The 12332-nt window shown below is 44.1% G+C and overlaps 1 protein-coding gene across 1 annotated transcript in view; it reads right to left on the bottom strand.

The window, feature by feature from the left end:
* Positions 1-810: 810 nt before the first annotated feature.
* Positions 811-12332, bottom strand: part of shank3a (SH3 and multiple ankyrin repeat domains 3a) — a 195123-nt gene continuing 183601 nt past the window's right edge. The window contains exons 23-25 of the mRNA XM_073471272.1: positions 11620-12146; positions 9437-11532; positions 811-2289 (exon numbers count right to left, since the gene is read on the bottom strand). Of these exons, the coding sequence (XP_073327373.1) occupies positions 1719-2289; positions 9437-11532; positions 11620-12146 (3194 nt within the window). The 3' untranslated portion in view covers positions 811-1718. The remainder of the gene's footprint in view (positions 2290-9436; positions 11533-11619; positions 12147-12332) is intronic.

The following is a 12332-nucleotide window of genomic DNA, read 5'->3' as shown; positions in this document are numbered from 1 at the left end:
AGCAGCGATGTTGCAAGACACAGCCAGGTTGTAAAATACTGAATTTTCTTTAAGACCTTACAGAGGCTTTCCCATCCCCACAACCTGATAAACTACACACACATTTCCTGAAGTGGAATTTTAAGAGGGCACATAATTTATGTCTCGCTCATAAAAGCCCTTGTATGACAAATCTTTGTTGGTTAACGGCCAGGTAAAAGTCTGGTCTGAGAAGCATCATCAGGAGTCACAGGGATGGAAATTTTACTAGCATTTTTCAGACTGTGTGGTGGTATCAAAATGTCCTCATGGGTAAGAATTTTGATGGATAGTATTGAAACAACAGCCAACAACCTCTCCATGCTAGTGCCCCAAACTTCCATCCCTGAGTGATCTACAGGCAAAAGATGAAGAGCCCCGTTTACCAATTAGCTGTCTCGTTACGTGGTCCTTACTGTATGTCGTCGTGGATAGAGTCTAAACCACGTCAGTGAGGTCTGTAGCTGAAGCAGTAGGGATGGGTGTCAACTGGGGTCTCAGCCTCACATTATGGGATGCCCTTTAGTATGAAGGAAGACCGTAAGAAAATAAAAACAAACAACAAACTCTGTCCAACACGTGATGCAACTCGTCATGCTACGGTTCAAGAAAGGGTGACCATAAGGAAAGTTGTATACCTATGACAAAAATTTCATTTCCATATCTATATACGTCTTTTAATTTCAAATATATATATATATTATATATATATATATAATTGGTAGAAATGAGTAAACTATTGGTGGAATAAATTTTAAAGATTTCTCTCTGCCTTCTATACTAAAAACCAAAAACAGGCGCAGATTAGTTTATTATATTTCATCTTTGCAACATTGTCTTTTCTTCTGAAAGCTATATTTAGATACATATATATCATATTATATAATACCTATATATAATATTCCCTTTGGAAAACCAAAAAATTGATTATGAAAAAAGCCACGAGTGTTGGTTAAACATTCTCCAAATATAATAGATAGCACAGTCTGGGTACCAAGGCGGAGGGGTTTCTCCTGTGGTTTACTTCGTGGAGCTCCACCTCTGGGCTTTAAAGTCTTCGGTTTAAAAACAACAGCAGGTATAGAGCAGACGCACCTTTTCAGAGCTGTGTCAGCACTATGTCCATAGTCCTGTGTCCATCGTTGTTGATCTCTGTATAAATATTTTTGAAAGGCAACTGAGCTTTCTGTTTGGAAAGGAAAAATTCTTCCTCCTCCTCCTTTACTCAAACTGCAAAAGGCTTCCAGAGGCCTAATAGATGGAGGGATAGAGGTAGAGAGGAGAGGAGGGAATAGTGAGAGAGAGCATGTGGGTGTTACTAAGGGAACAACTGAAGCGTTCACAAATCAAATGTTTTAATTGGAGCTCATGCGATTCTCCTCGGCAAAGAAAGACCAAAGCCCATTTTGAAGTCCGATCTAATTGGCTGCAGGCAAGGAGGTGGGCTGACACTTAGGGCCGAGTAGAGGGGGATGAATGTATTGACTCCTCCTCTTCAGTGCAGTGCCAAGTGCAGGGTAATAATGCAGAACGGGAACGCAATGTGTCGCTAAGGACCACAGGTAAACATTTGTGATGCGGAACATAAAAAGCAGCCAGAGTAAAAGAGGAGCGGTTCCTGTCTTTTCTCTTTCATCAACTCCATGTCTTGCCCGTTCTTTATCTTTCATTCCATCTGTTGCTGTGTCTCAGGGCAGGGGTCAGCTCTCTAGCAGCAGTTTTAGTGCTCGTTCAATGTTCATGCGGTGTCCGACTCGCGTCACTCCCAGCTCTGCAAAGTCATCCTTGGTTAGAGCTGGGAGGTGAGAGCCTTCGATCTCATGTTCCTGAAACCCTGCTCGGTGCTCCCCCAGGTTGATGCTCTCAAGCCAGTCTCCAACGTCGTATTTATTCCAGAGGTGGAGGGGCTTCTGGTGGAAGGGCCGGAGGGCTAAAAGTGGTGACCCCAGCCCAGGGGAATGGGAAGGTGACGGTGACGGGGAGCGAGAGCGGGAACGAGCACTGGAGCTCCTCATTACAAAGCGGACCTCTTTAGGCTCCTGGGGTAGGCTGAGGCTGGAGGATTTGAGGATGGTCTGTGGTGGTGTAGTTGGCGAGGTCGGTAGGCCGTAGCTTGAGAATCGTCCGAGAGGGTCGCCCCGATCAGGTGAGCCTGAACCTGGGCTTGGGGTGCGTCGGGTGACGGGGTAACGGCTGCCAGGGCGGATTGTGAATGTAGTGCCATAACTTCTCTGAGAAATGGTGTGGAGCTCGCCTAGGCTGCTGAAAAGTCTGGTGGAGACAGAGAGAGGGTTTCAAGAGTGTTAACAGAGGACATGAAGGTGAACAAAGTGAAAATAAAGAAGAAGAAAAGGAGAACAAGCTTTGGGTTAAACAGTATGTATAAACTGCTGTAAGATTTTTTAAAAAGTTTTAGTTAGTGTAGGCTAGAGGTTAATGACTGTTAGACAGAGCAAGCTCGTCTCACATCACAACAACATCAAAACGGCAAGATATTGGTTATGGATTTCTGAGATCACTGTCAGCTTTGGATAACAGAACTTTTCCTATTCAATCACAAGACATAATGTACGACTTACAACACTATTTCATTTGAGGATAAGATGACCCTATTTTTACTGACATTCATACTACACCCATTTCTTTTGACCATTACTAAAAGCATTTTTGTTCTGATGAATTTAATCGAAAGCTACTTCCCCTTAAAAGCATACTGTAAGCTTCCCTGAAGTGACTGTGACCCTCATACAGCAAAAGGCTGAGAATTGCAGTAGAATTTCAGTGTCAAGCAGATTTAGTGTTTAACATTTTAACTGCAGATAACCTGTAGTAACCTGAAAGCACTGAAGTCCTATTTTAAAGGAAACATATTATGCTATTTGGGACTTTTCCTTTCCCTTACTGTGTCACATAGCTTTTTGTGCACGAAAAACATCTGCAAAGTCCATAGTCCATGCCAAAGTAAGTTTTTCTCTCCTACACAAAACACTTCTCCTGAAATGTCTGACACTCCTTGTTTGTAGTTCAGCCTTTATTTCTGTAACTTATCTACATCTCTATGTAACACAGCACCACCTCCAGCTAGGAGACCTAGGTGAATGTCCCACCCACCTCACTGTCTGCTGTTGTTTTATGAAGAGGTGAACAGTACAAGCAAGTAAGACAGCTTTTGCTGGATATTGTAACAAAAGACCACAGCATTTCAGCATTTGCCAGTGGGAAACTGGATAGATTTAATGAGACCATGGCCACTAGAAAGTCAAGAGCTAAGCCTGAGAGCTGCTCTGTTGTCTGCACGAATCAATACAAAAGTCTACATCTGTGAATTAACTTTATTTTTGATGGAAACATGACAGGAATGTCCCTACAATGACCGGAAAACTATTGAATTGTCTGTGATTTTTACTAGCATACTGCTCTGGTAACTTCACAAGCTCAAGGACGTCTGAATTTTACTATGGACCACATTAACAAGGAGGGCCAGTAACGGTGCAAGCGCAAGAAAAGATTGATACCGGTTGTCTGTGATCGTACTTCAAACATGGAAACCCTGTTGGACTGGTGTTGTAATATTGAGGGTCAGTCAAGAGAAACTGTGTGAACCTTAAGCCTCATTAGAAACTAATGAACTTAACAAGTAGTATGTGTAATACCATTAACAGTTACAAAGCTGTAATGTTACTGGCCTGCTGGGCAGTGAGGCTGAGGCTAATACGGATCACATTCCTTCTCAAACAAGTTTTTGGTTCTTGTGGAGATAATTCTGGTGGGCGCGCAGCTGACTAAAAGCTGAAAAACACCAGCTGAGCTGACCTGAGACAGGGTGAGCGGTGCTGGCTGGGCTTTTCAGGAGAGGGGCCTTTAAGAGAGAGGAGCTAAAACAGCGTTTCAGACACAAGGAGAATAGAGGTGGTGCACCATTGGACAGTATGAGAAAACTGATCGAGTCATTGAACACTGAAGCATGTAAACCTATAATCTTAGACACATAGAAAAATATGGACCTGAAAATTAGCATAATATGTCTCCTTTAATATGAAACAACCAGAGTACAAACACGCACACATTTACCCACATGCATACACAGTAGGCAGACCTTCAGTAAGAATAAAAATTCTGTATTTGGTTTTCAGCTTTGCTTTGCATAGTACCTGTAAATTTCTTTTTATGACGAAGAATTACAATGTACAAAGAATATAATGGTGACATTCATCATGTCTTTATACCACTGTTAAAGGCTAGACGTTTAAGGTTGAGCTCATTTTAACTGCTTTATACACTGTTGGGTAGTTTAATCTACAGCTTTTGGCTTTGTGACAATGCATTTTCCAGCTAATCCTACAAGAGTTCAAATAGTTTATTTCGCTTCACAAATGAAATACATTATCTCAACATATAAAGGAACACTTGATCCTCCAGTATATCAGAACATTTCTAAATCCAGATATTTGGAGATAGGTGGTTTTCACCGACAGGAAAGATATAAAAGTTGTCATCTGAAATGTAACTTGTACTTAGTTGCATTAGAGGACACCTATTATGCTTTTTCTTCTTTTCCTTTCCTTCTGTGTTTTATTTCTGGTCTTGTGCGTGTAAAAGATTTTGAAAGTTAAAAAGGTTCGCACCAACCGAAGCTCCTCTCTCCCACAGAAAACTCTGCTCCTGAAACGCCTCGTCAGTAGTCTCGCCTTTACTTCAATGACTATGTGGCATCACACTACGTCACAGAGTCACACATTTGCATAATTAATGCCTCGAGGCTAGTTTGGAATGGAAGAATTTAGCACAGCTGCTCTGTTGTTGTTAGCGATGCTGGGTCAGGCATGTGTGAGCTAACCAATCAGAGGAGACTGGGTATTCAGGAGGGGGGCCTTAAAGAGACAGGAGCTAAAACAGAGCGCTTCAGACAGAGGGGGATTACAGTGCTGCAGTACTGGACAGTATTAGAAAACTGATGTATTTTTTTTTTAAGTATTAAAGCATGTAAACCTATTCTAGAGGTAACCCAAAATAAAATTATGACCCTGAAAATGAGCATAATATGTCTCCTTTAATATTTATTTACCTCTGAAGTGCAGCTTACACTGAATTCAGTCTACCATTTAGAAAATGACACCAACCAACCCAATCTTACCAACAACAGTCACTCCAATTTGTTTTCCCAGGTACAAAAGCTGCTGGTTTACCTACTTTTTAATTTTTTTTTTTTTTTTTTTTACATCTGACCCTCTTAAAAAAAATAATAGAGGCATAACATGAAATTGTAAAACAGTCTAAATGTGTCTGCTTAGCCATTAGTATACTACTGATCTAATGGAGGAGAAGATGGTCAGAAAGGAGAAGAGGGATGGATAAGAGGTTAAGGCTACATGAGAGTTTGATCTAGCTTGGTGCAAGCAGGGAGAAGCAGAAAGAAGAGGCCTAAATGTGGTAAAGTGTTATATTCATGCATGTAAGTGAGTGTCTTATGTACAGGTGTGGCACATGTTTTCTCTCTACTGCGTTTGACAGCTTTGATGTGGGTGAGATTAGGACTAAAGAGTGTAATGGGAACAAAGGAAGCTAGGCAGCGCACAGGCTGAAAAAATGATCAGACTACAGGGAGCCGACGGATATGAGATGAGCTCCATGCGCACTTACACAGTCGTCCTGCCCTCCTGGGCGCACAGTCAGTTCTAGACCAATCAGATCAGAGCAGCAGGGCGGAGCATGCAAGGTGAGCAGAGAGAGAGCAATGGGAGAGAATGTTAGCATCACTCCATGAGACGCAGCCTGCCAACCAGACTCATACTCTGCTTCAGCCAACTCTGCTGTCTTTGACATGTGTGTGACTGTGAGTACATGTGTGCGATCATGTATTTATGTTTTTCTGTGTATGTGTTGGTGATATTGATGTATGGGCATGACAAAGACAGCAGAGTAGGCTTCAGCACTGGAAGGTCTGACCAGTGGGCTTCATGAGAGAGAAATGAGCACACTATTCACATATCAAACACTGCACGAACAAAGAAAAACCAACAAACAAATAAATGAACAAATAAAAGGCAGGCACATGTCCCTTGACTTTTGAGGTTGCTCTGTAACTTATTTTTAATGATGTCGACTAAAACGATTTTTTTCTTGCAGACATACATGTATTTATGTTTTTTGCTGGTAGTAGTTGTAACAGACACATACATATTTATGAAGAAATATAAATTGCAAAATCTTCTGTTCTGTTTTAGTGTGGTTTAAGAAACCTACAGTGTCCAATATGCAAGTCAGTCAAGGACCATGGCCATCTTTAACACAATCACTGAAAAACAAAACAAAGTTATGCAAATTACATAAACAGAGAAGAACAGAAAACCAAAGAGCACAACTGAAATAAAATGAGAACCACGGGTTTCTAAATCACCTAAAGCTATGACACACAGCATGTGAACGAAGTGGATACAAGACAGACAAAATACAGCAGCTTGTATGGTTTTTGAAGGGGTTTAAATGGGGCACACAGTGGATGGTGGGTAAGTGATGGACTCACATTACAATTAAGGGTGCTGGGATGTCTATGCTATATGTGAAATGCTCCAGTAGGTGAGGAGGAACAGATGCAGAGGCAGAGAAAGAGAGCCAGAGGGAGAGAGAGAGAGAGAGAGAGAGAGAGAGAGAGAGAGAGAGAGAGAGAGAGAGAGAGAGAGAATAATGGTGTGCATGATCATCTTTGTCACAGCCAAGGGCAATCAACTGCCAAGATGGAAACGGTGGGGATGATTTTGATTGCATCTTAGGAAGGGAATGAGCCCCATCAGGAGTGAGTAATACATGATATGTTGTATTTGATATCATGGTCACCTTGTCCATCCAGGTATCATGATGCTGTTGAGGGTACAGATCAATGATTGATGGCTGAATTAAAGCTCAATGTCACATGGTGACTTCATATTTTATTTGTGGTCACCAGGGCAATGTATTGTCTTAAGCAACAGGAATGAATGAGCTTTTCAACCCAAACTATTTTGGTAACAGATTACTAATAATAGTACAACACCGGTAAAAGGATGGGACTGCAAAACATGCTCATGAGGCTTTTACAATACAGAAAAGATTATGCTTACACAATTCCTGCATCCAAGATGTCCGAAGCAACAACAAGAAGTAGCAGCAGACTTCTGTTGACACCAAACTACACTGTCACTCCCATGCAGAGGACAACAGTTATGGTTTACAAAATTCTGCCTTAAAGGCCAATAACTAGTAGCCCTATGCTGATCAGTTCTAGAGAGACTTTACATTCTGTTTCCGATATAGCTATGAAGCTAATTTAGTTGACAGCTAGATGGAAACTGCCTGAAAATGTGAAGCACTTTGGTTTCAGTTGTGTGGAGTCTAATTTTACAGTTTTTCAATCTTACATTGTCTATTCGTACATTTCAACTCCTCTTAATCAGCAGTGAAATACAGCAAACATGAAAGGTATTTTTTACACCCTCCTTATTCACATGAAAAGAAATGCGGATGAGAGAAGAGGAAAGGAGAGGAGCAAGGCTATAAAAACCAACCGCATCTGGAGAGAGCCTACAAACTCCTCTTTGAAGCTTTTTGAAAGCTACATTCTGATAATTTACTGTATATGAATGACTCTCCTGAACAGCAAATTAAAATTAACATCAATTAGTGTCAATTTCATGGCTGAGCAAAACTGCAATGGACAACCAAAATATGACAGAATTTGTTCTTCAAACGTCAGATGTTAATTTCCGACCTGCCAACCTATAAAAAACACAACCTGTGGAAAAATTCTAATACAAAACCTGAGTAGATAAAAGGAGAAGACACCTTCATTTATTTGACAGTTACTCGATGTGGCACCTCAGAACTTTTGACAAGGTAAGGACCTTGTCTTATCACTCAGATTGATATTAATGGCAAGATCATGAGGGGATGGTTTTAACATGACACACCATTATAGTTCAGTTATGTTCAAATACTTTTGAAAATACATCCTTAAATCTTTGAGGTTATCACTGATATTTCAGCAGGATGGGGGACGGTGATAAGAAAGAAACAACAGTTTCTGGTCTTATCAAATTCATATCAGTGATGGCTGCAAAGAGCTGTGGATGTAAGGATGTATTATGCATTATTTGAACAAGGACTCTGGGAAAAGCTCAAGAAAAAGTTGAAAGGGAAGCTACTAGCAGGGTCATAGGTTTGAGCCCAAAGGTGAGAGTGTGTGTGACATGAGGAGAGGCTTTAAGAAGTGCATGCCTCCAAGCCCTGTTACCTTGTTTGCACCAACAGATAATCCACCTCACATACACACACCACACACACACACACACACATACACACACAAACTTATTGACTAGTACTGTCTATTATCTCAAATACATGAATTATTTCCTTAAACCCAGTACTACAGCCAAATATTTTTATATTCTTTTTTAGATACGTTTTATTCTGAAAGTGAGAAATCAGGTGATGCAAACAAGGTAACATAATATTTAAAAGAAAATACATGAAACAAAATGTATAAAAGGGTTGTTCTCTTTAAATGGGATTAGTTGATAGGGTTGTTAGGGGAAAAAAAATATATTGAAAAAAACTTAAGTTTACCCTAGGGGCTATAACCTTAAGGTTTACTCTCTTCGGTGTCCTCATATCTGCAGAAATATAAAGGACTTCAGTGTTGTTTCAGGTATGGTGTGAAAAATAAGAAACCCACAGATAATAGTCGAAAAAACAGTGCTGCTTCAGATTACCCTGGTGTCACTGTGTGAGAATCAAGTCTGATTATGCCTCTTTCTATACTGATGTATGACCAATAGAAAGGAATTGCACAAATGCTATCATACTATATTAGGGAAGCTAATGCTAGCAATATTGGTGACTTTTGTTATCATTATCACTTACCATCACAGTGGACTGGCTTAAATATGAATTCATTTGCATATTTTTAAATATTGGTAAAACCACATCATGCACAGAAATAAAACTTAAAGCTGCTGTCTTTGACTCAGCCTCTCTTTCCAGAGTAGTGCTATGAGATGACAGACTCCTAATTTTGATGTTAAATAATAAGTGCAAGCCTCTGTGTTTGCAATCTCTCTTCCAGTGGGCTTGCTATTGCAAGAACCAAGAGGGATTATCCCTTGTAGACATAAAAAAGTATTTCAATAAAGAGTAATACAAAATGATGATTAACAAGAGAGAAGATTTAAACTCTAACAAGTCTAACAAGTATGCAATCTTTATCAATTTAAGACCCTTCTCTCTGAGGCTGTGCACTGGAATTGCTTCAGTTTATTCGTTCTGATGTCTCGGATGAGTAAGATATGAATTAAACTTGAAATAATTACTTTCTTATATAGCCATTTGCTCTGTCACTCAGTGTTAAATACAGTTTTGGAGTACATTTTACTAGGTTTCCTCTTACCTGGCACCTGCCACAGGTGACTTCCTGCCAGGGTCAAGTGATGCTCCCAGTGGTTCCTCTCCCAACGACCTAGTGTCTTTATTTAGCTGCTGTAGTCGGGAGCTGAGCTCCCCCATAACAGATGGTTTTGCTCCCTCATCTGCACCCAGCCCCAGTCCCAGCCCACCAAGATTGCCCAAACTCCCAATACCTAGCCCCACCCCTGGCCCACGAGGCTCCACTGGGTCCCCCCACAGCTTGGACCTGCGCTGGAAGAGGTAGCGCGGCTTGGTGGGGGCTAGTCCAGTCACTGAGGCTGAACCACCTGGGGGCAGCCCAGCACCCCCAGCTGCGGCAGCAGCCAGGGCAGCAGCCTGTTGCTGTGATAGCAGCTCGCTGTCAGAGCTCTGCTTCAGCAGAGGGTCCCTGAAGGTGACGGGGCCTTTACTGCCTCCTATCTGGGACTTGAGTCGGGGCTTGGGAGGCACTGGCGGCTTGTCGAGCACAAAAGTCTGCCCGTCGGCATAGGAGGTGTGCGTGGTATGTGTGTCGGCAGGCTCGCCGCTTTCTGAGGACAATGTGGACATGCTGGAAACCGTGGAGACGGTGCTGGTGGTTTCAAGATGGTGGTCTCGCTCTCTGTCACTTGAGCTGCGTGTGTCAGCCTCCTCCACGCCTGAGTCAGCCGCAGAGCCAGACTCGCCCACTGGTGGGGGCTCCAGAGGATCAGAGGGCTTCCCTGAGACAGCTGCTGCACTGGGTGGAGGTTGGGGCTGGGGAGGCTGAGGCTGCGCAGGGGTCACAGTTGGGATTTTTGGGGTTAAGGGAGTGTGGGGTATTGGTGTTGTAGGAGTGGTGGGAGAGGAAGCAGGTTTAGTTGAGGACACTGGCGTCCCCTGTGCCTGTGCGAGCAGCCCATTAGCAAACTCATCTGGTGGTGGAACAACTCCGATCTTGCGTAGCTCCTCTCTTGTTTCCTCGTCACTGGAAGTCAACATTGCAGGGGGCAGGGTTACTGTGTACGGATCAACATCCTCTTCTGAGCTTCCCTGAGCCAGGCTCTTCTCCTGGGCTGGACTTGCAGGACGCTGAGTTTGAGGCTGGGCTTGGGGCTGGGAGGTTGTGGGACTGGGGGATTTAGCCCGTGGACTTGGAGATTTGCTAGGCTCCGTGGACTTTGGGGCAGGTGCCTGTTCTAGTTCTGAACCCACCCCGACAGCCTGGCCATTACTGGTAGCATGGACCATGATAAGCCCTGCTGTCTTCTGCTGCGACGTATCCAAAATACTGATCAACATACTTTTTTTATCCTCCAGTCTCTTCTCCTCCTTCCTTTCCTCTACTCTGGCCTCCATCTCCTGTCGGAATGATACAGGTGATGGTGATGTGGCCCACTGTGGTTTCGTGGGCTGGGGAACTAAAATTGATGCCAGGGGGGATCCAACTCCATGCCCCACTGCCTTGGCGCTTTTAGGCGAAAAAGGAGGAGTTGTGGATGCCCCTTCCCCATGTGGAGACTCTTTGGTCTGAGGGTCAATGAACATTACGCCCTGGCCTATCCGCTCCTGTTTAGTCCTAGGCTCTGGGCTGCTAGTAGGGGACTGGGAGGTCAGTGCCCTCTCCCTTGCGGCCAGCGCAAGAGCCAGTGGAGAGTTGGGGTCAAGGGGCTTTCCTGTGAGTGGATGGATAAAGGTGGTCCCACTGGGTGAGGGGCTCAGGGCCAAGGCAGGAGGGGGCAGCTGTCCCAGCTCTCGGGTGAGCATCCGTTCATCAATGGAGTGAGACTGAGTCAGAGAAGGGGCGTCAGAGCTGGTGGTGGACGCCCCCTCCATGGTCCCAACAGAAAGGAAGACAGTGGATTTCCTCCGTTCTTCTAGGCGACGCTCCCGATCTTTCACTGCTCCAGCAATTGCAGCAGCAAAGGGGCCCTTACCCTGAAACATCATTTCTCCCTGGGCACGCATACGTTCTCGCTCAGCCATCAGCTGCTGCTGGTAGTAGTCTGCACGGCTGGTGTGTGTGTGCCCATGGGCGTGTGGGTGTCGTCCTGAGGGTGAGCTCTCTCGGGAGTGGGCAGCAGCTAAGGCTATACTAGCTTTTTCTTGTGCATCTTCAACCTGCAGTAAGACAAAGAAATAATCAACCAAACGTGTCAAAATCAAAGGGACAGAAGACCAGAAGACCATCCCCAACATGCAGCCTACCTGTAGTTGTTTCACCAGGGGACTTTTCTTCCTCTGGGGCTTGGTGGGCGTGTATAGTCCAATGCTAAATTGACCCACATTAGCATAAGGGTTGTCAATAACCCGACCCTTCCTTTTGATTCGCTCAGGTGGAGTAGCAGCAGAAGGACGGGGAATTTCTGTAGGTTCTACAGGTAGATGGGAGGAGTCCTGGAGGATGATCATGGAGCGGGCTTTCTTCTGTCTCTCGATCTGCGTGGCCTGCCGCTGAGCGGCCTCATAAGGCAAATCCAAGGAGGAGGGCTTGAAGCTAGAGCGTCCTCCAGGCTCATGGCCCTGACTCTGGGTCCTAGATGGGGGAGGAGGGGGGCAGAAGGCTGGGGGAGGACCAGTGTCTAGGTAGTAGGGAGGAGGAGGAGGTGCCATTTGAGGAGGCGGAGGGATAGGATGGGGCTGTGAGTGGTCTCGGAGGCTGTCTGTCATAGAGGAACTGCGGGGAAATCTGTGCTCGCCTGCTAGGGCAGACAGCCGATCCTCCTCAGTGGCACCTGATGAGGAAGGGGAGAGCACAGATCATCTGGTGACAGGGAGTAAGCTCATGAAAAAGGACCATTTTAAAGCAGCCTAGCAGGTACTCAGCTGCTTCATGAAAAATACACTGTAATGCAACCATCTGTAAATCTATTAACTCACACAGTTAATAATGTATCAGGTGTCTCAAAGGCAGCTGTGCA

Source organism: Pagrus major, chromosome 8, assembly GCF_040436345.1.
Source record: "Pagrus major chromosome 8, Pma_NU_1.0".
NCBI lineage: Eukaryota > Metazoa > Chordata > Actinopteri > Spariformes > Sparidae > Pagrus > Pagrus major.
Note: the sequence above shows the minus strand (reverse complement) of the source record. Positions and strands in the feature narration are given on the sequence as shown.